This window comes from Schistocerca piceifrons, chromosome 5, assembly GCF_021461385.2.
Source record: "Schistocerca piceifrons isolate TAMUIC-IGC-003096 chromosome 5, iqSchPice1.1, whole genome shotgun sequence".
NCBI lineage: Eukaryota > Metazoa > Arthropoda > Insecta > Orthoptera > Acrididae > Schistocerca > Schistocerca piceifrons.
The window spans coordinates 393681517-393707835 of record NC_060142.1 but is presented as its reverse complement, the minus strand read 5'-3'; the positions used below and the strand labels follow the sequence as shown (position 1 = coordinate 393707835).

Genomic DNA, 26319 nt, shown 5'->3' with positions numbered 1-26319 from the left:
TACCACAACTAGCATCTTCTCTCCCTGTTCCACTCCCAAACGGAACGAGGGAAAGATGACTACCTACATGCCTCTGTACGAGCCCTAATCTCTCTTATCTTATCTTTGTGGTCTTTCCGCGAAATGTAAGTTGGCGGCAGTAAAATTGTACTGCAGTCGGCCTCAAATTCTGGTTCTCTAAATTTCCTCAGTAGCGATTCACGAAAAGAACGCCTCCTTTCGTCTAGAGACTCCCACCCGAGTTCCTGAAGCATTTCCGTAACACTCCCGTGATGATCAAACCTACCAGTAACAAATCTAGCAGCCCGCCTCTGAATTGCTTCTATGTCCTCCCTCAATCCGACCCGATAGGGATCCCAAACTCTCGAGCAGTACTCAAGAATAGGTCGTATTAGTGTTTTATAAGCAGTCTCTTTCACAGATGAACCACATCTCCCCAAAATTCTACCAACGAACCGAAGACGACTATCAGCCTTCTCCACAACTGCCATTACATGCTTGTCCCACTTCATATCGCTCTGCAATGTTACGCCCAAATATTTAATCGACGTGACTGTGTCAAGCGCTACACTACTAATGGAGTATTCAAACGTTACAGGATTCTTTTTCCTATTCATCTGCATTAATTTACATTTTTAGAGTTAGCTGCCGTTCTTTACACCAATCACAAATCCTGTCCAAGTCCTCTTGTATCCTCCTACAGTCACTCAACGACGACACCTTCCCATACACCACATCATCATCAGCAAACAGCTGCACATTGCTATCCACCCTATCCAAAAGATCATTTATGTAGATAGAAAACAACAGCGGACCTACCACACTTCCCTGGGGCACTCCAGATGGTACCCTCACCTCCGATGAACACTCACCATAGAGGACAACGTACTGGGTTCTATTACTTAAGAAGTCTTCGAGCCACTCACATACTTGGGAACCAATCCCATATGCTCGTACCTTAGGAGTCTGCAGTGGGGCAACGAGTCAAACGCTTTCCGGAAGTCAAGGAATATGGCATCCGTCTGATACCCTTCATTCATGGTTCTCAAGATATCATGTGAAAAAAGGGCGAGTTGCGTTCGCAGGAGCGATGCTTTCTAAAGCCGTGCTGACGCATGAACAGCAAATTCTCTGTCTCACGGAAATTCATTATATTCGAACTGAGAATATGTTCGAGAATCCAGCAACAAACCGATGTTAAGGATATTGGTTCTCCATGTACTCACTGGCAAAACAGAGACATTTCTGGACAGTTAGAACAAGTGGGAGGTTCTTGCAAGCTGTCCTGCCACACATACTTCATATGCTCTGTGTCTGAGACGTGATTACCTTCACGAGTCAAGCATTTCTCCATCCAATATATGCCAGCGTTTTATCTTATACGCAGGGCTAAAGGCAGGACCTCAAGACGTCTGCTGACGTTGGACCAAACGCACCCGAGGAAGGCTGTAGAACTGCTTGCTTCATCCGCACCACAGCCAGTTTCTCAATCACAAGCCTAAGTCTATGCGCTCATACGCTCGCTCCAGAACCCGTTACGGGGTGGGAATATGGAACAGTGACCACCCAGACAAGCGAGGCCGTAGGAGAAAGGGCTCTATTAGCAGCGGAACTGACACGGCCGCGCAAGCCAGCGAGGCGGCGCGGGACAACACCGACTCAAAGGAAGGCCTCGGCGCTTGTCGGTGGCGTCACGTCAGCTAGGCACGGCGAACGCCAGGTCTCTGTTGCAGACAGAAACGCCTGGGCGTGCTTATCACTATAAATCTCTTATTTTTGGATAAAATGTTTGGTACTGTTTTGGATTCTGCAGTTTTATTTAGATGAAAGATTTTCTTACCGTCGTACAGCTACAAACGAAGACAATAGCTATGTATTACTCAATCCTGTCGAAACAAACGTAGTTCAATATGAGAAGATGCTTTGCCCCATTGCAAGCTTCGGATATTTGACATTCAAGTAGCTATATTTACTTGATCCATTTTGTTATCGAAACTTACCCCAACCCCCTTACAATGAACTCGTTTCTTTTATTTATTTATTTATTTATTTTCGTTTGACATCGTCGCTGGAAATGTGAACTAACTTACATGTGTAAATGTCCAACTGTTGCCAGTGATTAGATTACAGTCGTTTTCAACGAAAGGAATTCTAAACAGAAAACAAAATAGCTTCATACATCGAAAATACTGCTGAGCTTAAACTTTTTTAAACAAGCACATTAGAAAAGATAAATATTCCCCTCTTGCAAATGAAAGGAGAAACTTTATTTGATAAAACAAGTATCTCTTTTTTGCATCTTCTTCTGTCCCCCACCCCCTCCCCCAAAGTGTACAATCGCAAGATATTTCATTAACATTCAGTGCTCCTCACCCCATAGTCAACCAAGATACCTAAAGATACCAATATGTTCACAGTTTCTTGTAAAAGCAACCCAGTACAAACGCAACTTCCTCAGATTTACAAATAAGGTAAAGAAGCACGAATTCTGTTGCTGCTGGACCATGAAGTTGTTTTTGTATGTCAATCCTTAAAACAGGTGGAAATTTAAGTTCAGGAGTACACTTTTTTTTTAAGAAGTGTAATGAATTGCAGAATTAATTGATTGCAGAAATCTCTCAGAACAATGTGTGTTGGTCAACTACCGCCAATAATTTCACATTTTCCTGTGTCGGAGGGAGACACCACCATTATGAGTATGCCTGCAGCAGATCTGGCGTTCGCCGTGCCTAGCTGACGTGACGTCACGAACAAGCGCCTAGGCCTTCCATTGAGTCGGTGTTGCGCGGGACCGCTGAGCTGCTTCCACGGTGGGAAGCTAGGCGTACTTACTGAGCTATACTGAACGCAGTCGTGGTGAAGAACTCAAGAAAGATAGGGGAAGGAATGTGCGCCGCGACACGGGAGTGTTGGTGCAGCTGGAGGTCCGGCGTTTGGCGACGCGTCGGGGCCGCGGCCTGCCAGAGCTCATGCATAAACATCGATCTGGCCGCCCACGCGGCGGCGGCGGCGGTGGTACAGCGGGCCGGCCACACGTCCGCATGAATGTCCAATTAGCCGTCACGGCCGCGCAGGCAAACGAGAGCACCGAGCACGACGCCCCCACCGCGACAACTGGGCCACCACAGGCCGGCCGGCCTGTCTTCTCGGCTCACCCGAGGTTGGAACCCTTTTAAAGGCGATAGCGGGTAGCGTGACAAATAGAAAAAGGGGAGCACAGCAAGAAGTGCTACATAGACGGCATAAATGGTGGGGATACAATATTCTGTGAAGTTACACTATCTGATTAAAAGCATCCGGACACTTATTAGTCCATGTCCGCCCCGATAGCTGAGTGGTCAGCGTGACGGATTGCCGTCCTACGGGCCCGGGTTCGATTCCCGGCTGGGTTGGGACTGGGGGTTGTGTCGTCTTCGTCGTCATTTCATTCCCATGCGTGCGGGTCGCCAAATGTGGCGTCGAATGTAATAAGACCTGCACCAAGACGGCCGGACCTGCTCCGTAAGGGCCAATGACGCCAAACGCTCATTTCATTTCCACTTATATGCAACATATCCTGCAGTTTTTTTACTCTCCATCTTTGGGACTAAGTTACATTGTTTCATGATTTCATTAATGTTCTACCCCTTACTAATTATTCACGTGTCATTGCATTATTGTATATCCCAATTGTTTCTCAATACTGGTCCTTTCCCTTCACGAATATTAAATTAGTCCCTCTCACGTCATGGTAGTTAATTAGTTATTGTTATTATGACAGTTTCAAACCTCGTGGGGACACTTCCATTGGCGTGTCCGAGTTAGAGGAATGGCAACCCAATCTTCCTAAAGAGCCAAAACCGGAGAAGGTAGTGACGTAAGACGCTGGGGACTTATGTACGTACCACTTCGTACACAACAGTAAGGAGAGCTGGGCTAGAGAGCGGTGCAGCAACTGTCGTCGTAGGAAAGCTGGAGAGGAGCAGAAATGATTATAGAACATTTCTGAGAAAATAAAACGCCTACAGCCGTCCTTATGATTTTATTTATTTTATTGCAATCAGTTTCGACACTTCAGAGCTGGTTGTAACAAAATAAATTAAATCATAATTACAGCTGTAGGCGTTTTATTTTCTCACAGTAGTAAACGTCCGTCGTCCCAAAGACCTCCTGCCAAAAGGATGGACATACAAAAACCTGATTATAGAACAAGTGAATTCGACAGACAAAAGATTTACTTAAATTGTATTTCTTCAAGTAAACGAAGGCTCAGCAAGAACTAGAGTCCATCTCATAGAATAGCAACTGAGTTGAGACTTGCTGTCCTAAGGACGAAGAAAGGTGTAGTAGCATAGTGACTCCAAGTGTGGCTGGGTCGCTACTGCCGGCTATGTGTGGTGGCAATAGTGTGCACTCAAAGTACAGAACCACTGGAGATGTGGCTCAGCAGGCGTGCTCCATTGGGTCCGCCAGATCCTGCACCACTGCAGCCGGAGTTGACCAGGAACTTGCAATTCCGACGGCAGGTTAACGACTGTGGACTGGTATCAGTACGTGATCCACAGGGACTGGAGCAATGTCGACGTAGACTCTCATCGCAAAGGCGTTAATTGGGTTGAGATCGAGACTGTTGGCAGCTCAGTCCACTTGAAGAATGTTACTGTCCAGAAACCCCTGCCGTACTGATGGTGCTTAACGTCAGGCTGCATTGTCATGCTGATACAATCAGTCATCGTCTCCGAATTGTTCCTCAGCTGTATGCAGCACACAGTGCTGTTGAATATGTTTATACCTTTTCAAATTTATCGTTTTCTTAAGCGCAATAAGCAGACCACATGCCAAACACACTCATAACCGTAACACCACGTCCACCGTACTTCACTGTTGCAACTACACATGATGACAGTAGCGTTCTCCAGACATTCACCCAAACATTGGACTTTGGCAGTGTGTAGCGTGATTGATCACTCTCAATCACTCGTTTCCAATCGTACACTGTCCAGTTGCGTCGCTCTTTACATCACCGCAAGCGCCGCGTAGCGTTTGCTACAGAAATGTGTGCCTTAGGAGGAGCTGCTCGATCGTTTTACCCCATTCTTTTTAACTCCCTACACACAGTAATTGCGCTAGGTGAGTGCTGGTACCACTTTGGAGCTCACGATTGATTCTTTCCGCTGATTTCATGCGATTTCTTGTAAATACACTCCACAGTTCTTTTCGGTCCCTGCCCGTGAAGACATGAGGTCTTGCTGGTCTTGGTTTAGCTGTAGCTGTTTTCCGCGTTTTCATTTCACAGCTGTAGAAGGGCTGAAATGTCCCTGATGCATATGTTAGCCAGGTGACATCCTGTAACTGGTCCACTCTGGAAGCCCTCAGTTCTCCTGACCGACCCATTCTGCTGTTACTGCTTCTCGAGTCACGATACAATACTCCCCTGCATACTATAGTGGCGGGTCCGCTTCTCGTGATTTGTAGTGGTCAGTTCCACATTACATAAGGGTGTCCACGTACTTTTGACAAGGTTTTTATATTTAATCTTTAATACATGTCTGTAGAGCAAGGAGCCAGAGCATAGTTCCACAGCTTTTTAGGCGGACGTGTCTTACTTCTGTTCTGTAATTTCACCTGGCACTAAAGTCGGGAACTCTGTCCAAAGTCCCCTTTAAAAGGCTATTGAAATGCACGAGTGCCATTTCATAAGATAATTCACTGCAGTACCAATGCAAGTTTCTCCATACAGTTCTGTCGCATATTTCATATTGAGCTATAACTACATACAAAAGATTTCAAGGCAATTTCGTCTGATCTCTAGGTACCATACGAGGGCTGGAACTTAAATAGTGGCAACTATTAATTCACAACCGGTACAAAAGAGTTTACACCTGTTACTGTCCCTCAAAGTAGTCACCAGTGTTGTGTAGAACCAGTTGCCAATGATGTGGAAGGCGTAGTATACCGTTAGCAGAGCCTGTTCTGTTAAAGGTGCGATTGGAGCGGTCTACAGCCTGACGAATCTCTGGAACAGTTCTGAAGCGAATGCCACAAACTGGTTCCTTCATCTTCGGAACCAAATCAAAGTCACAAGGATTTAAGTCCGGGGAGTGTGGTGGATGGTCAAGTACTCCCCACTCCGATCGACCGAACAGAGCAGCCGCAGCTTGCGCTGTATGCGCCCGCGCATTGTCGTGCAAAATGATGGGTGGGTTGCGCAGAAAGTCTCGCCGCTTCTTTCGAAAAGCTGGTCACAGGTGATGATCCAAAAACGAACAGTAATACGACTTAAGTCCTTGTGGCTTTGATTTGATTCCGAACTAGTCCGTGGTATTCGCTTCAGAACTGTTCCAGAGATTCGACAGGCAGTAGACGCTTCATTCGCACCATCAACAGACCAGGCTCTGCTAACGGTATATTTACGCCTTATACATCGCTGGCAACGGGTTCTACACAACGCTGGTGATTACTTTGAAGGACAGTAACAGGTGCAAATATGTAACTCTTTTATATCGGTTGTGAATAAATACTTGCCACTATTTAAGTTCCAACCCTCGTACATAGACTTGGAATCCATTGTACACTTCACTGCACAAAAAGTGGCTACCTAAAATTCGCTGCCTGAGTCCTGTAAAGCAACGACACTAATGAAACGCAATACGTCATTTTTCCCGATTACGTTGAGAACAAGAAGGTAATTAGGCAAATATGTCCCCAGCTATATTATAGACCTATTTCAAGAAGACACGAATACTTTCCTGCAAATAAAATACTGTTATTAACTATACATTGTCTACATAGACCCTTAACAAGGAAAGTCTTGCTGATCGTCCATGTAAAGGCTGAAAATCAAATAGGATCACTTGTGGTGGCAGGTGTGATAAAACTAGCGGCAACATTTGCCGTTAGACCACCAGTATGGAATGGATCTGCCTTCCCCAACAATAACAATAACAATAATAAATTAGTACCACCACATTCTTGCAGAAGGCCGAAATTATCAAAAGATGATTATTCAGTCCATGCAACAGCAGCAGCACGAACTTTGAGATTCTCTTACGATCATACTACCGAATTCTGTCAAGGGAACCTCACACTCGACGATCCATCATTTTCTACACGGTGTAACACAATGATTTGGGACCGCTCTAAAGTAACTCTCGTAAAAGTGATCAGGTCACGAGCTCTCAGGAGGTAATCATAACGCATGTCATTTCTTATTATATCGTTCAGACAGTCTCTACTTGAACTTCGTCTTGACAGTGAGTTGGGTGACAAATCCGACAAACGCATTCAAACCATACAGATGTTCTCTATTATTCTTACTGAATAAAATACAGTTTAGCGCACGCACATTCCTTTTGCCTAATACTCACCGGAAAAGAAACTTGGATTATATTCATGAAACCTCGTCTGTGCATAATTATTTAATGGTAAGAAACTTCCTGAATGACAACACGAAACGATATGCGTTATGGTTATCTAAGGTAACTGCATATGGTATTATTCTTACCAATATTATTACAATGTCCTGTTTAATATTAAGTTTTATTAAATACTTTTTTATTATCCATGTGAAAAATAAGAAAAAAACGTAAGTGCTGGGTTTTGAACCTAGAGACTATGAATGTAAACATTTCTTGGTATATATAGTTTGCGATGCTTTCCGCGACGAAATATTGTTCATTGTTATAGCTAAATGCATGTTAGGCACTAAGAGCCGTAGATTGTATGCAAAACCATGATTTGTTGGTGCACTCATAACTGCTCATCAAGGCATCCGGGCTACACTATTGTGGCGTTAAGTATAACATACAGTTTAAACACAACTGGCCACATGTTCAGGAAGTGTACAACAAGACATGTGTATAATCTTTCCTTATTAAAAAGTCCACAATTATTATTTTGTATACAGGCACTCTTTCTCAACAGGTACAACTGAGAAAGAGTTTTCATAACGCATTTTGAGGGACACGAAATGCAACGGTGCATCTCCGCTTCTCAAGTTGACTTGCCAACAGTAATTTTTATGATCGTATTGTTAGAAAGAAAATCTTTACTGTAAAAAGACTGCCACTACATTACCTTCCAAACAGCTTTTGCCTTTTAGTCGTAAAAAAGGGTCATGCTGCCCTGCAGTTATCCATACGCCTTTATACAAAAGGAATACATTTCTGTTCGTGCATCCTGTGTCTTAATTTTTCACGTGTTCTGCTGAGCGTTTTTTTAATGAGTGTAATTTATTCGCCCCTCTGATATCTCTTTCTTTCCCTCATATGTATACCTTGCCTTTATTTCAAAACAAGCAGACAACGACATAACGAAAAACAAATGGATCTCTGTATGAGAAGAACAAGAACAACAGAACAATCACATAAAGTTCATTTTAGAGATCGCTGAATCAACGCAAAACGCGGCAACGAAAACTGTGTTTCGCTGTTGTTCGTATTTAAAGAAGCTGTGTAATGTTGGGAACAGAAAAAAGTTGTTTATTGCAGGCCTGTGAGATTTCTTTTGTAATAAAAGCACAGCATTCTACCGACGAAATGCTTAAGTACTTGCTGCCACAAATCCCTGATAAACTGCACATACAATTTCAGTGGTTCTCTTCATACTCCGAGCTTGAAATAAACCCAGTGCGTTTAATGGCACAAAGAGGTATCCCAACGGAGAGTACTTCATTTTATATTGTCTTGTTTTTCTACAGCAGTGCATTATCGTCTAGCTTCCTGCAATGCACTAACAAAACAGTTTATTTGTGTGAAGTGTGAAATGAGAAACATAAATGGCAGGTTAATTGCCTCACGCAAGCACACACACACGTGAGTGAGCACAGACATATGCACTCAAGCACAAAACTCTGTATGCACCAAGAGGTAAATAGATCTATCCTAATGAAAAGGTCTGGGGTTGTAGGCCTCGGGCACTCGGGCATGGATGTGTGTGATGTCCTTAGGTTAGTTAGGTTTAACTAGTTCTAAGTTCTAGGGGACTAATGACCTCAGACGTTGAGTCCCATAGTGCTCAGAGCCATTTGCACCATTTTTTTTTTTTTTGGGGGGGGGGGGGGGGTTGTAGTTGCAACACTTGGTCTACAGTGCCGGCCGCGGTGGTCTAGCGGTTCTAGGCGCTCAGTCCGGAACCGCGCGATTGCTACGGTCGCAGGTTCGAACTCTACCTCGGGCATGGATGTGTGTGATGTCCTTAGGTTAGTTAGGTTTAAGTAGTTCTAAGTTCTAGGGGACTGATGACCACAGATGTTAAGTACCATAGTGCTCAGAGCCATTTGAACCATTTTTGGTCTACAGCGGTGTCACGAATCGTCACTGAAGAAACACTGGAGTGTCGAACTGATCGTAACGTGCAGCACATACCTCTTCCAGAATTAACCATGAAACTGATGTCACGCCTATGTTCTTCACGTCAGAGCAAGCATTATGAAAACTGATATTTTTAGGAGCTGTGTCCAGTCAACAAGTGATCATTTTGGTCACCTGCAACAGCTGCTTGATGCAGACGGAAAACGTAATTAGTTAGTTACTTTGTTTGTTTGTTAGGTCTTCCATAAATCATATTCTTGAGAAACGTTTGGCTGCGGATCCTGTTAATCGTCAAACATAGAACACATATTTTTCAAGAAATTTAAAAATATTTGTATTACTACATGATAGACATTTACAGATTTTTATGTATAAATGACTATTTTTCTTCCAAAATCATCTGTGGTACAGAAGGAGTTGTTAAGGTGGACATCTACATTTGAAAACACTTTTCCTGTCAGGCATGACTAGTTTGTCAAAGACATCTGTAGCTCCATATCTCACCCCTTTTAGAATCAAAGTTAGGTGCATCAAAGGCTAACGCAGATCATTTAATCTTCTTGTGTTGTACTTGAGAATACCTCTGTTACTCTCAAATTGAATTAGGAAGTGAATAAGGGTACTGGGAGGCTGTCGGTAACAATCTCAGTTGCTTAAAGAAATGGCTGCACAACGTATGTGTATGAAAGCCACATCAATCATCTTCTTTTTTGCAATGGATACTTTTTGCCTATTAGAAGTTCCCCAGCATAATACCTCGCAAAACAAAAGTGAATGAAAATATTCAGAACATGTTAACTTACTGATTATGTAACCCCAAGTTTGGTAACTATTCGTAAGGCAAAATAAGTAGCCGAAACCTATGGCTTTAGTAGGTCTACTACATGATTTTTCCAGCTTAAATTTTCATCAATATGCCACCTAACCCTTGTTTATTGTTTCTTGTTGGTATACTAGGTTAATAGAAGCTAGGATATTTTTGATAATGTTTTTCTCAAAGTATATAGCTAGCTCTCTTGTGGAAAATCAGTCACTGGCCTTCACAAAACCATTTACTATTTTGTCCGTTCACGTTTCTTTGCTCCGCTGCATAACAGTACTTGTATCATCTTCTAACAGGACTAATTCTGCCTCTTGATTCAAATGAAATGGTAAGTCATTTACATAAAGCATGAACAGTAGTGAGTCAGTGTTCAAACCCCTCAAGACGACCACTGTAATTTCTCCCCATGCAGATGACGTTGCCTCCCTCTTTGTTTTACTGAAAGGGCCAAGGATAACTTCCTGTATTCTGTTTCTCAAGATAACTAAAGCAGGCACGTATTCCATAACTACTTAGCTTCTATAATAGAATATTATGATTGACACAATTAAATACCTTGAATAAGTCACAAAATTTCCCAACTGGTGATATTTTATTAATTAAAAACTTAATTATACACTCACTAAATGTACGAGTATAAATAGCTGTCTCAGAAGAGTATCACTTTTTAAATCCAAACTGTGATTAGCTAAGCACTGCAAAGGTGGGTGAAAGCCCCTTAGAATATTATTTTTCCAAATATTTTAGACAATTATGTAAGGAGTGATAATAGGTGGTAATTTCCATCTGTAGAGTCGCCTTTCTTTTAGAGAGGTCTAACAATGGTATATTGGCTCTCAAGATACAATGAAAATTAATTATGTATTACATTACTAGAACAATACGCATTACACGGCCACAACTTTTTAGTGTATTATTGGAGTTATCATCCACCCGATCTGAACTTTTAGAGGGCCGATGATCTCCCTTATTTCATATGGAGATAATTTTTATTTCACTAAATGTCCTCTGTATCGCTTTTCCGGTATACTGGTTTTTTCTCTTCTGAACTGTTTGAACTTTCTGCAGAAATTTTCACTCTTAAAAATATGTGTTATACGTGAAGTGTCTATTACAGTGTTCCAATTCTCCTTAACTGAAGTAATGCTATATTCAGTGGATTCTTTTCCAAACGCTCGTTTAAGAATATCCCGTATTGATAGATTGTACTGTCTGATCTGTCAAATTCAGAAAGGATGTGCACACTTCTGAATTTTTTTGCAAGTTTTCTTAGTATGTTACAGTACTGTTGGTAATATGAAAGTATTTCTGGATAGTTTCTTGTTCTAGCTATTTTGTACATGTCCAGTTTTTGTTGTGATAAGTTTCTGAAACCTGTTTTGATCCAAAGTTTCTTTAATGACTTTTCGGTATTGAATTTATTGTCTTTTTACGGAAACTCTTCTCAAAAATGAATCTAAAATTGAAAATACATCACTCAGTTACAGACTGATGCTGACACCGCGAGGTTTCTTGTGGCAATGGGAGCTGTCTTTCGCTCTGTGGCACTCTAGTCATTATGTCTTCCTTGCTTTACCCATATTATGTAACTTTTTTCGTAACAGCAGAATACTTCCAGTTTTTCTACTACATCTAGATTTGATGTTTAGATAGTTGTAATACTCTTTTTTGCTAGGCGTCAGTTATCTCAATTTTTATAGCATGTGTTCCTTCTAATCAGCCTGTCCCTACAGTTTAACATTTGTTTTAAACTCTCATCACTTTCATACAGGAGCGGTATATCACTGACGAAGCTTAATATTGATACATTCCGTTGCATTTACGTTCTTGTAACAAACTTCTCATCGCCACAAGAAACCAGTAGGTGCCAGCATCAGTCTAGAATGGAGTGAGGTATTTCCATTTCTGCTGCAGCATTTTTATTCAACACCGTTTATAAATTACAACTCCCATTACAACCCATTTACCAAGAGCTTGTCTTTCTTCAGTTTCTGTTTACATCATCACGTTTAGTTTTCGTAGATGTTTTAAAATCACTCTACGGTATCTGCACTTTGATATCTGTTCTCCTCAGTATCTGACAGCACTATGATCAGAGACAGGGACATCATCAGTAGTGCTCCAGGGAGGTGTGATACGAACGCTGTTACTTTCTACACACATAAATAATCTGGCGGACAGGGTGGACAATACTCTGCGGTTGTTTGCAGATGATACTGAGGTGTACGGGAAATTGTCGGAGATGAGTGATTGTTGGTGCTTACAAGAGAACTTAGATAAAATTTCTAGTTCGTGTGTAGAAAAATGTAAGTTAATACCGATGATTAGGAAAAACAAATGACAGCACGCAGTCAAGTCGTTTAAATATCTGGGCGTAACGTCGCAAAACGATATGAAATGGAACAAACATGTCAGTATTGTGATAGGAAACATTGGTTTATTGTGAGAATTTTGGGAAAGTATGACTCTTCTGTAAAGGAAACCGCATAGAGGACGGTAGTGCGACCTATTCTTAAATACTGCTCAAATGTTTGGGATCCGTACCAGGTTGGATTGAAGCAAGACATCGAAACAATTCAAAGGCGGGCTGCTAGATTTGTTACCTGTAGGTTTGAACAACATGCAAGTGTCACGGCTATGCTTCGTGAACTCATATGGGAATCCCTGGAGGGAAGGCGACGTTCTTGTCGAGGAACATTATTGAGAAAATTTAGAGAACCGGCATTTGAAGCCGAGGTGCAGAATAATTAAGCTACCGCCGACATACATTTTGCGTGAACACCACGAAGATAAGATACGACAAATTAGTGCTCATACGGAGGCTTATAGACAGTCGTTTTTTCTCTCACTCTGTCTGCGAGTGGAAGCGGAAAGGAAATTACTAGTAGTGGTAGACTGTACCCTCCGCCACGCACCATATAGAGTATGTATGTAGCTATAGACGTGCACCCATCATTTTACTCGACTCGATAAAAGTCTGTCCCAGGTCTATGAAGTTTCTCCGAAGGCAAGCTATCTTGTTTATGGTTTCCTTCCCATGTTTGTATTACCCTACGTTCATTTGTTGCCCCGGTCCCTCTGTCGTTTCTGAAGACGAATTTATCGTTCAACAAGATGACAAATCTATTCAAATCTATTTCTTTGCTGTTCATTGTGCCACTGAAATCCACTGTCTAACGAAAAATGTACATGCCGGTCTTATTTCAAGTAAGAGGACAAACTGAATATGCGAATTAGTAGTTTCGTGAGCAAAGGTTTTGTACCTAAGAGTAATGTACTGATGAAGCGAAACTGCGTAAATTGCAAAGAACGTGGTTTTGAAATTCTAATACTGAGGTTATTGTGAAATGAACACGGGATCCAAACAGCTCACTGTCGTGCGTTTTGGGACGTACTAAAAAAAAAAAAAAAAAAAAAAAAAAAAAAAAAAAAAAAAAATAGGTCGCTGAAGTGCGTGATGAACGACTGTGTGAGTGAGTAAGTGTCGCCGGTAGACCGTCTTTGGGAGCAGACACGCACGCAGTCAGTCAGACAGACTGCACCCACCTTTCTGGGGCGCAGCAGCAAGCTCCCCTTCGACCCGAGTCCCGAGGGAGATTAACAATTCCTGCCATCCGCCCCGGCATTGACTCGCTTGCTCGCAAGCAAAAAGAGAAAAACACTGTGCATGCAAAATAGCGGGGATTTGCGTCGTGCGGAAGGCGTTGACAAAACGTCACCTCTCCAGCCTCCTCCGGCGTCGGAGCTTTTGCGAAAGCTGTCGCTTTTTCTCTTTCCTCTGTCTCTGTGCCTTTCTCTTTTTTGATATTGTGTAACTAAAGTAAAAGTAATATTACCGAATCTGCACAGGAGACAGAAACATGAGGGAACAGGTGTAAAGATACAGGAAGAGTTAAATGCATTGGTACCTGTGCTGTATAAATGCGTGTGTTGACCCACAATTCGCTTCCCTCTTTTTTCCATCAGTCCTCTGACTGGGTTCATGCAACCCGTCATGACTACCGCTCTTGTGACAACCTCTTCATCTCACACCCAAGATCTTCGATTGTTTGTTGAGCATATTCCAATCTCTGTCTTCCTTTACAGTTCTCAGCCTCTACAGCTCCCTCTACCATCATGGAAACTATTCCTTCAAGGCTTAACACATGTCCTCCTTATCAGCGTTTTCTCCGCATATTTCTTTCCTTGATGACTCTGCAGAGAACTACTTCATTTCTTTTGATATCAATCTACCTAGTTTACAACATCGCTCTATAGTAGCACAACTCAAGCGTCTCGGTTATCTTCTTTTCCGGTTCCCACGTGATCAATAATTCACTTCCATACAGCACTGTACTCCAAACGACCATTCTGAAAACTGTCTTCCTCAAATTAAGTTCAATATTTCATAGTAGTTGACTTCTTTTGGCCAGGAGTGCTCTGTTTGTCTGCACTAGTCTACTTTTCCTTCGACCTTCGTTATTTTTCAATAAACCCCTTAATTTCATGTAATTCGTGATCCTCAATGTTGACGTTAACTTTATCAAAAATTTCATTTCTGCTATTCCTCATTACTTTCGTATTTCTTCGGTTTACTCTCGTTCCATATTTAGTAATAATTATATGTTAGTAATATCATCAGCAAATCTTATCATTGATATTCTTTCATCCTGACTTTTAATCCCACTTCTGCACCTATCTTTTATTTCAGTCACTGCTTCCTCGATGTACAGACAGAACAGTCGGGGAGCAAGACGGCAAGCTTGATTTATACACTTCCTAATTCGAACACTTATATCTTAGGAACTAAAATCCCATTGATTCATCTTTCTCTGGAAATATCTACAAAAATTAATTATTCTGGCAAATATGTATTATTCATTTTGCGACATAGCTTCTTCTGAATAGCTCTTTCCAAGGACCGTATTTTTATATATGAATAATAATGAGTCATTATCTGTACTGCTATTGAAAGTAACTGAGTTGCTGTATACTGTAAACGATCAGATGCAAAAATATGAGTGACAGACAGATCTCTTTGGAAAGTCAGTTAAACTTCCGAATTGTATGTAGCTAAATGAGAATATCGTTTACGAAAAAAAATTTGGCGAATACTGCAATATTATTTTTGAGGTAAGAGCTCTTCACGAATCTGTCTCTAGCTGCTTTGGAAACTTCCACTTTTGCTGTGTTTGCAAATTAAAGATTCCAGCTCCCTCTGGTGTTAACATTACACAAAGTCACAATCTGTGCATATGCCACAGTTACACTATCACTCAGTCACTTTTCATGACAATGAGCGCTTCACCACGAGTTGTCTGTATAGCAAACCTAAGCGAAAACTTTTTCCAGTTTTGTACTAAATGGAGCTTCCCAGCAATCGATAAGCGTTCCATTGTACCAAATACTTGAGAGACAGATCCCAGCCCGTCGTAGAAACGAGATTATTAACAATGGCTGCCGCGCAGGGCAAGCTAGATTAAGTAGTGTGTAAGTCCCTAGGGATCGACGACCTCAGCAGTTTGGTCCCATAGTACCTTACCACAAATTTCCAATATTTCCAATTAACATTGGCTGACAACCGGAACATTTGCATACGACATCACACTGAAATCATTTCTCTGAAAAGTAAAATCGTTCCGTACAATAATTCATCAGTCTTTGGAACTGAAGCATTATGAATAATCGGAGTTAGTAAATGTGTGACGAATCTGACCTCTAAACCGGAGCTATTCTTGGTCAGGTAGTTCAGTACTAATATGAAACTTCCTGGCAAATTAAAACTGTGTGTCGGATCGAGACTCTAACCTGGGACCTTTGCCAATTGCGGACAGTTGTTCTGCCGACTGAGCTATCCAAGCTCTACTGCCCTCACAGATTTACTTCCTCAAATACCTTAGCTACCTCCTAAACTTCACAGAAGTTCTCCTGTATACCATGCAGGCTATTCTTCCTGGAAGAAATGATATTGCGTAAAACGGTTTGGTTACAGCATAGGCGATTGTTTCCAGGATGAATTTTCACTCTGCAGTGGAGTGCGCACTAGTTTGAAAGTTACTGGCAGGTTAAAACTATTATAAAGTTTTTAAAATCAGCAGCCAGTCGGCTGCAGAGCGATAATTCATTCTGGACCACAGTAGTAATTGAGCTAGCAAAGCATGTCTCGCAGAATGGCTAATAAACTCATTTGTCTGCAAGTGCCTTCACTAGTTGTGTATTCTTCACCGTCTAAATAAAATATAGTGTCTGTTCAACAGATAGCCGGTGTAGAAGCCGTTAAAGACAGAGCGCTTCCTGAATCACGCCCTCGGACAGTGATATCATCGTCGCACTTTCTGAATGCTGGTCCGTTGTTTTAACCACTGCACTACACCGAAGTACTAATATAATGTGGGTCTAACACCTTTTGAAGGAAGCATATACCAAAGCTCGGATATTTCTGTTAGTAGAGAGCTTAGAAGGCAAATACTTGGATACATTTTAGCGAACACTTCTGCAGTCCATTAGTGAATATATGTGGTGTTCACGCGAATCATTAGGGGCTATCCCTTTTGTTATCATCTCGCTATCAGTGCATTAATTTGTGAGTGAAGGTCAGCTCTTTCAACTGCGAGGAAGCTAAATACGTTATTCGTTTACCTGTGTGACTAGGCTGTTGCGAAACTGCGACTTGAGTATTCCGTTGTTTGCTCTTATTGGGCAATGACAGTTTCTTCGTTAGAGAGAACATGATTTGTTCGCTTATCTGACGACGATTTATTTTTTAGTTTGTGTCAGTTTGTTCTGTAGAAGTCAAAATTAGTTTTATCTTCGTTTGTGCTTCCGAAGAGTAAAAATGTATACGGTGAACATACTGCTCGATACGGCTATCTCCCCGCAGGACTTAGAATCCAATTTAAAGGCGAATAGATGAAGGTCAGAGGCCTCGCGTTAAGGCGTATGGAGTGATGATCGACTGTGGACGTAGGTGCGTGGTCAGTGATCCCTGATCAGCGCGCATCGGCTTAAACAGAAGTGAGAGAGCTGTCTGCGAGCTCTGCGGATGGCTGCAAGTAGCGAAACACCTCGTCCAGGCCCATCCCGTTCCAGCGAACCGATCACGCGGCGGTAATGCATGCAGGGAATGGCCAGAAACCGCAGGCGTGATGTTCGGCTCTGCGGTTTATGAAACTCTGCCGACTCCTCCCCTCAAGAGAGCTGCAGCAGCAGCAGCAGCCGGCTTGTTTGCGGCTGAGTGACGGTGACCACAAAAGCTGCGCTGGTTGCAGGCACACCGCAGGTAATGGGATCACCGACGCAGCGTGCCTTATATCGCGACTTCGACAAGTTGCTTTATCAGATGGAAGCGCTGCCAACACTTCCACGTACCAAGTACTTCCTCGTGAAATGACCACAACGAGAAAATTATGGATAATACGGAGGTTTGCCGTGATCAGTCTTCCGATGTGCCGTTTGCAAATCGCAAATGGGGCGGAGTAGGGACGGAGGGAGTGGTAAGAGGTACTCTCCACCACACAGAGTAAGACGGCTTGCGGTGTACAGGTACAAATGTAGATGTAAGTAGCATGTATAAAGTATTACCACAACCTTCCATATAGAGTGGAACTTTTATTTGTTTATGTATTTGGTGGAATTGGAAGTATGGCCTGCTGCCTAGGTACTCTGTGTTCCATCTATTATTACGAATTTTTAACTGATTGCACATGTATTATGCTCCAGAAAATAAGTAACTATTCAGCCATATTCTATTAATGTATCATTAAACAACGTTCGAGTTTGTTATTGAAATATGTTAAAGTATATTAGTATATTAGAACTAAGTTAGAAATTCAATATATATATATATATATATATATATATATATATATATATATATATATATATATATATATATATATTCTGTGCTCAGTTATATACGTTTTTGACAGAAAATTTTTTATAGTATTACTGTATGGCATTTCCTTGCTTAGTGGATCCTGCCCGCCTCACACGAGAGGCTTGAAAACCTGTAAACATGTTCGTTATCATAATACTGGAGGTAATTCTATGAACACCATTGTGTTAATTATATTGTGAGCGTTTTGTCTTTCACTTGTTGTCGTGTTAGGTGTTGGAAGTGTAGTAGGGCAAGTAGTATGGCGTTTGTTTAGCTTAGCACGGTAAACGGCCTAAAATCCGTACTGGGGTTGGTCGATGTAGCAGACCAACACCTGACCGTGTTATTCTTGGTTGTCCGAGCACAGAACGTGATGCTGATCGCTACAGCTGTGTTCTCTGAGCAGTCTCGGCGCACGATATGCCGCGATACAGTAAGGCGTGAGAAGCTTTGCGTTAACTTCCAGGTATCCATCCGCAAAGTGAATTACAGGCATTTTTGACTTCATGGCGTGAGCCATGATGCTCCGAGTATAATGGTGCGCGATGCCGAAAGGAAATTTGAATGCTTGCCACTACAAGGACGGGAAGCAGCCAGCCCGGACACTGACTGTCCAGATCTCAATGAAGTAGAGCTACTGTGTAAACCTAAAGCGAAACGTGCCCTCTCTAGGTCGTCTCAGGCGCCAGAGGCACTGCCGTACACTCATTTGCCACGAGTAGGCGATTGACAAGTCATCTTGTTAAAGGAACTGTAGCTACTATAGATCAGAAATGCTCGCTTGATACCCGCCAGCGAGTTCTGTGACGTCATCTCCGAACTCGCCGTCTCCGTGCGTCCTAGATTCGACTCTTGAGTCTCTGCCGCTGCCCACTCGTCACCGGACTCTTCTGTGTGGTGTAAGTGGACTCGACTCCCTCAGAAAGGAGAGTGAGGACACAGGTTCAAGAGTATAACTGATAACCGCGGGCACGCGGCATTCCTGCTATATACGCAACCGCCTTGAAAGAAATCAGCGCCATTAAATTGTAAATTACTATCCATTTACTTCACACAGTAATGGTTCAAGTGGCTCTGAGCACTATGGGACTTAACTTCTGAGGTCATCAGTCCCCTAGAACTTAGAACTACTTAAGCCTAACTAACCTAAGGACATCACACACATCCATGCCCGTAGCAGGATTCGAACCTGCGACCGTAGCGGTCGCGCGGTTCCAGACTGAAGCGCCTAGAACCGCTCGGCCACTCCAGCCGGCCACACAGTAATAATTTCGACTTTATAGACGTTCTCAAGTGCAAGGTGAAATGTCACAAAATGTCCGACCTGCCTAAATGACAGATGGAATTTATATATCAACATTACTGATCGGTTAGCAGTGAATATTGTTTTATTTATGCATACATTGGTATAGATGAAACTTTTTCGAAGACTGCTGTAAATTGATTGTAATATTTAATATCTGTTCAGAGAACGCCTAACAGTTATGTTGACATACACACATTTTCGCAGTGTTACCGAGTCTGTAGCGACAGTTCCAGAAAATATGACATGAGAGTGAAGTTCAATTCTTGAAATAAATTAGGGATACGAGGATAAGCTAAACAGGTGACTGTTAGCCCATAAACGCAAGTTTCCGTGACAAAATGAGTACAAAAATAGCGCAGTTATTGTCGCAGGGATGTAACAGAAAGCCGGCCGAAGTGGCCGTGCGGTTAAAGGCGCTGCAGTCTGGAACCGCAAGACCGCTACGGTCGCAGGTTCGAATCCTGCCTCGGGCATGGATGTTTGTGATGTCCTTAGGTTAGTTAGGTTTAACTAGTTCTAAGTTCTAGGGGACTAATGACCACAGCAGTTGAGTCCCATAGTGCTCAGAGCCATGTAACAGAAAAGTTGGTTTGTGTCCAGTTTTCGTTTGACTCAGCCCATATGTTTTCTCATGGCGGAGGCGGAGTAGACATGAATGCTATCATTTTGTTTTTATTCAACGAAATTTGTATGTTCTTCGTCTGAAGCGTGAACTGCAGCGTGAAACTTAGTCCAGATACCACTCCTCCTCTAATGGAACCATGGAACCTCTCGTCGGAGGTTCGAGTCCTTCCTCGGGCATGGGTGTGTGTGTCGTCCTCAGCGTAAGTTAGTTTAATTTGCATTAAGTAGTGTGTAAGCTTAGGGACCGATGACCTTAGCAGTTTGGCTCCATAAGACCTTACCATCAATTTCCAATTTTCTAATGGAACAAATTTGCAATTGTGTACTTTGTATGAGTTAATTTTCGTCTTACGTGCTCGACAACCTCGCAAAACACAGCTTCGTTAAAGGCGATCTGATTGGGCAGTTGGTAACTTCGACTCTGTAGTCCTATTTTACAGCAGCAAAATCGTGTGTTCATCTTCTGTGCTAACCGTAAGTCACGAGTAACCTTAGAGTGCTGCATGCTTCGGTAAGATAGCACGAGTCGACGGATACGAAGCGACCGCAACGCCACAATTCTCAGAGTCGTCATACTCTCGGAACTACAGCGGGAACGAAGGAAGCCCGTAAGCACAGATGGAACAGCGGCGCCTTGATTTCTGAAGTATACAACCCGTAACTGTGGACTCGTACTCGCTCTGAAACTTCCTGGCAGATTAAAACTGTGTGCCGGACCGAGACTCGAACTCGGGACCTGTGCCTTTCGCGGGCAAGTGCTCTGCGAAATGAGCTACCTAAGCACGACTCACGCCCCGTCCTCACAGCTTTACTTCTGCCAATACCTTGTCTCCTACCTTCCAAACTTTACAGAAACTCTCCTGCGAACCTTGCAGAACAAGCACTCCTGAAAGAAAGGATATTGCGGAGACATAGCTTAGCCACAGCCTGGGGTATGTTTCCAGAATGAGATTTTCACTCTGCAGCGGAGTGTGCGCTGATATGAAAGTTCCTGGCAGATTAAAACTGTGTGCTGGACCGAGACTCGAACTCGGGACCTTTGCCTTTCGCGGGCAAATGCTCTACCAAATGAGCTGTGTGGACGGGGCGTGAGTCGTGCTTGGGTAGCTCATTTGGTACAAAGCAGAGTGAAAATCTCATTCTGACTAAGCCATGTCTCCCCAATATCCTTTCTTTCAGGAGTGCTAGTTCTGCAAGGTTCGCAGGAGAGCTTCTGTAAAGTTTGGAAGGTAGGAGGCGAGGTACTGGCAGAAGTAAAGCTGTGAGAACGGGGAGTGAGTCGTGCTTGGGTAGCTTATTTGGTAGAGCACCTGCCCGCGAAAGGCAAAGGTCGCGAGTTCGATTCTCGGTCCGGCACACAGTTTTAATCTGACAGGAAGTTTCATATCAGCGCACACTCCGCTGCAGAGTGAAAATCTCATTCTCGTACTCGCTCTGTTTCTGGTCTGTAATAGCTGCACCGTGTGACAGCTTCGATACACGAGCTAGCCGTCCCCATTTCCCGCTAGAGAATAGTGAAGCGCACACCTAGCGAATCTTCCTCCGTGTGCGACGGGCTACCCCCTACAGTGCTGGCTGGAGTATCGACCAGCCAGCGCCTGTTGCTGGGTCGGCGTAGCTGTCCGATGCATGAGGAGCGGGCCGCGGGGTGGCGGCGATGCCCCTGGACGCAGTAACAATAAAGCAAGCCGCCCGCCGCCTGTCCAGATGCTATCTGCCGCCGCCACGCCCAGCGGCACGCGTCCGCCGTCGCCGTAATTGATACGTCACTGAGATAGCCCGCCACTTCTCCAGCCCAGCCGCAGCAGCGTTTAATTACGACGTCTCTCTCTCCACCGCGCCGTCTCCCCCTGTAACACTCGCCGTTTAATTCGCTCTCCTCCTCTCTCTCTCTCTCTCTCTCTCTCTCTCTCTCTATTATAGCACGTGCTTTCTTTCTCAGATTCTTTCCTCCCGCTTTCCGCCTCGGACCAGACAATCTCCACAAATCGGAAGACGCGGGGTTCGCACTGACAAAAAGGAAAAGTGTCTCCGCTTCTCCCAACGGGGCAAACATCTTTCCCCGCGAGTGAGAAGAACGGCTGGCCTGCGCCACTTCGGAGAAAAAGGAAAAGAGCGGCTGTCGCGAGGAACGAAGCGCTCGAGAGCCCACAAGCAGCACCGCGTGATGTAGTGCAAAGGTCGTAAATACAGGCGCTTCTGTGTGTATGTGTTCGTCCGAGTGCTGATCGTATCGACGCCGTAACTGCGACCCCTATTGCTTGCGTGCTACAAGCGAGTTAATCGAGTAACAGCATCTCTTTTTCTCGTTCTGCGCTTCTCTTCTTCTGTGTGTTTGTGTGTGTGTGTGTGTGTGTGTGTGTGTGTGTGTGTGTGTGTGTGTGTGTGAGAGAGAGAGAGAGAGAGAGAGAGAGAGAGAGAGAGAGAGAGAGAGGGGGGGGGGGGGGGGGGACAGAGAGACAGAGTTTCAAGTATAAATTCCACTTCTTATGAATACCTAAGCGACCGTTGTGGCCCCGAGTTACACCTCCTGTCACAAGTGTCTCGGCCATATTCGTTCTGCTAGTGCACTTGTTACTTTTAACGCCTATATTTTTATCAGTTTTTCTCTTATTTTTCTAAAAGTTTTGTTGAGAATTGTCTGCTTTCTACTCATGTGATGTGTCGTAATGACTAGTAAGTGGAAGAATAGCACGTTTAGCTGGTAACACTTCTGTTAAAAAATAGCTTTGTAGTGACTTTTAATATTTTGCGAAGAGGTATCACCTCCATTGTTGCTTCGAATGATAACGTCCAGAGCTATGTCATCTGAGAATCGCGAGATCAAGCACAGGGTTGTCTGGAGACGCATGAAAATAAGACAAATACATCTAAGATTTTCTTATTGGTGTCACCCAGTATCCATGTTGTATAATGGTGCAATGCTATATTCCCATTCACAGTTTTGCGAATAGTGCCGTCTGTATAGCTCAGTTTTTTTAAAAAAATAATCGATATGTTTTGCCCACTACCATATTCAGAGCTCACCTAATTTAGGACTTCTGAGACAAAATTCCATGTTAGTTGCAATAAAACCTCTGACGATCTGGAGCTTCTGGGTACGTTAGTTTTTCTGTGAGGCATTGTAGATTTTTGTCAACGGGTCCTAAAAATACAGTTTAGTCCCAGTGTCTGGAATATTGCAGGAAGAAAAAAAGGAAGATAAATGTTTCACTGCCGACCGACGATGAGGGCAGTAGATTCGGAGTACAAACTCTGTTTGAGTGAGGATGATAAAGGATTCGGTCGTGCTCTTTTCCAAGGAACCACTTAACTGATTTTCGAAAACCTAAATCTAATCAGCCAGACGGGGATTTAAATTCCGCTCAATTCGACTCGAGCGTGACAACGAACGGTTGATTTTCTTATCTCTTTCTATCAATCCCAGTTCTGTCACCATCTAAGACCTGTAGTCAAGCCTCAGTCTTTGTTCCTTCTTTTCTCCAACATCAGTGACCAGTAACACCCCACAGCAGATATTTATTTATTTACGCATTTCTTTCACTGGCAATATTAGGCCTTCTGTTCTTGTCCTACATTTATCCAGACATCCTTAGTGAATCAACGTTACAGTCTGGTAGTACTTTACCAATATAATAATAATAATAATAATAATAATAATAGTAATGATAATATGTATTGCAAAGACTATGTAGAGTTTAACTATGTCTGTCTTCATCAGTTTACCTTCCTATCAGAAGGCTGTTGCACGCAGCGACTTATATTGACTTGACTTGCATTGATCAAAAATGATAGTGCATTGAGAATGGCTAGTTTCTAGCTGAAATCTAGATGTGCCAATAAAATTTAAAAAAGGACGACTGATAGCTGAAATCTATTATTATTTACAAGTTATATGGCTGTCTTATCAACATTAAGCTAGTTATTTATTACGTTCTTGTCGAATGTAACTATTAACATCTAACAGAAACTTGTGACGACAGTACAGAAGGAATAAATATGGAGAAAAATTACAGTGGAGAGCGAGATATAATATGGCAAGATTACCAGATGAGATGGAAGGAGAAAAATAAAAACAAAAGGGACGACAAAAGCAAAGATAATTCATAATGTGACAGAGGTTCTGGTTTCCTGTTGGACAATAAGGAAGCTACCCCAATGTTGACAGATAAGCCTTCAATCGCTTGTAAGCATAGTGGGTTTGGAATAAGACGCAGGTTACTGGGTAATCTGAGCCACAAAAGTATCGCTAAAAAGCAACTATTAGGTTAAGTTCTTGCTTGATGGCCGCTCCTTTATATACACACATCCCACCATCACTACACCTACACACGCTTCATATTCTTTTCCAGCGCAACATCAACCGACTCCATCTCCCAGACAATGAAATCCGCTAAAATATTTATCCATCCTACCAGTTATTGCTTTCCCCATGTCGCATTCCACATCAGGGCTTCCCCCGCGCGTCTCTCACTCCACTGTATTTCACCTTCCTCTCCTGCCCACCCATCAAACTCATCCTTCCTTTCCGAGCTTTCTCAATATCCGACTTACCATCTACCTTCATTCTACAGATACCACCCAAAAGCTTATAAATTTGCACCCACAAAGACCCCAACATTTAATCTCCCAACAATTCTTCACCCAGCTTTTTAATGAAAATGCAGTGCTTCTTTTTAACGAAAGTCGCCGTTCTTCTTAAAGTTTTTTTTTAAGTCTATTTTTGTCTTTTAATGTTTACCTGCCAGATTTTTCATTTCCTGTTTAAACTTTAAACGAAGAAAACAACATTGTATATTTGCAATCATCTCTACCTTATATTTTAAAACTTTCTTTAAATTTTGCATCCATGAATATCATTTTTAATGTTTTCATTTATTTTCTGTAAATGTTGTACGCTGAGGAGCGGGATATTATACCACTGGCAGCCCACTTCCTGCACATGTGGGGCGAGCGGCATGAAATTAAAAAAATGAAAAAAATTGACATAGTATAGTTAGAATTAAACGTTTGCTGTAAAAATATAACCCAAAGGCCACCTTCTTATCTGTGCATTGTTAGCACTTAGCAGAGACATGATGGAAGCCGGTTGAGGGATGTCGGTCTTCTTCAGTTTATGTAGGAACTCTTTTTTATGTGCGCTGTACTTCTTTCGAGGGAAAATTATGTGGTTAATATCCCCGGCCGAATTGCTGGCGCAGTCGCACTTGGAGGAATCTGACAAGTGAATACTTTGCATTCTGATAAGTTGGGGAACTGCCACGGTTAAATACCATCCTAATAATGGTAAATATTCCCTTTAAATGGCAATTAAAGGAAGCGAAGCACGTGCTAAATTCTGTAAGCCGGATTTCAATATCGAGTATTTTTTTCTGTTTCAGCGGAGCTGGGCGACTACGACCCCCGGCGGCACTCTCCCGGCTACGTCTCCGAGTTTCGATTTCTGTCCAACCAGACCGTCGAACTGGAGTCCCGCATCGCCGAGCTGCACAAGGGCCTCGTGTGAGTAGCCTCCGCCGCGGCCCCTGCAGCTGCTTCTCACGCCACCCGCACAGCACGCTCCACTGACCGCGGGAGGAGAGCATTCTATTCCGCCTGTTGCAGTAACGCCACGAAGCAGAACCGCAGCTGTGGTTTTCCTCTCGTAACCCACTGAACAACTTTAATTACTTTTTCCTGAAATGGAACGATGCTAAACCACCATTCATGAAAATACGTGCATTGATTTCCCAGTTCTATCTACGTGATTACACATAGCTCCGTTCGAATCCGACGTCGTTCACAAAACGCAGTTTCGTAGTTTAGTGTCTAAATTTATTGTTGAAATTGAGATTTGACTGCCGATGGTACAATTCGTTGTACAATGATCAACTCAATCCTTCTTACTCATGAACTCTGTGATTTTTTTCACTATTGTCTGAACATGAAAACCTTACCAGCCAGTCGGACCTTTTCGGTCTAATGTGATAATCAACAAGAACTGCTTACAGGCCGACAAAGTAAAGTGTGTGCCTGGGTCGAAAACTGTGGATTTTGAAACAAATTGTATTGGTGCTGACATGACAATTATCATAATTTAGGACAGGGGTGGCCAAGATTTCGACCATGCCGAGGCCGGAGTGCCAAAGCGTTTAGCCTCTCTTCACATTTCATCCACCACCAGGCTCCGCTGTCTGAGCGCGAGGAGGGGGAAGAGAGAAAAACAGCGAACGCGCCGCATCTAAATGGCAGTAAAGCTGTACTGCATATGACTTCGTTTTATATTTCATAATTTTCAACAACGTAGAACACAAACAAAAAAATATTTCAGTATTAATTAATTATTTTTGGCGCGCTGAAGACTAAATATAACCTTTATCTGGTACAAACAGCCGGCATATCGACCGACGATGACAATTTCACAGAGTTTCGCATTCAAAAT

General features: G+C 42.9%; 1 protein-coding gene across 1 annotated transcript in view; it reads left to right on the top strand.

Annotated features, from left to right (window-relative positions):
- The window catches only part of LOC124799024 (band 4.1-like protein 4), a 578366-nt gene that overhangs the window by 413423 nt on the left and 138624 nt on the right, over positions 1-26319 (top strand). Inside the window, exon 6 of the mRNA XM_047262561.1 lies at positions 25280-25400. Within this exon, the coding sequence (XP_047118517.1) occupies positions 25280-25400 (121 nt within the window). The remainder of the gene's footprint in view (positions 1-25279; positions 25401-26319) is intronic.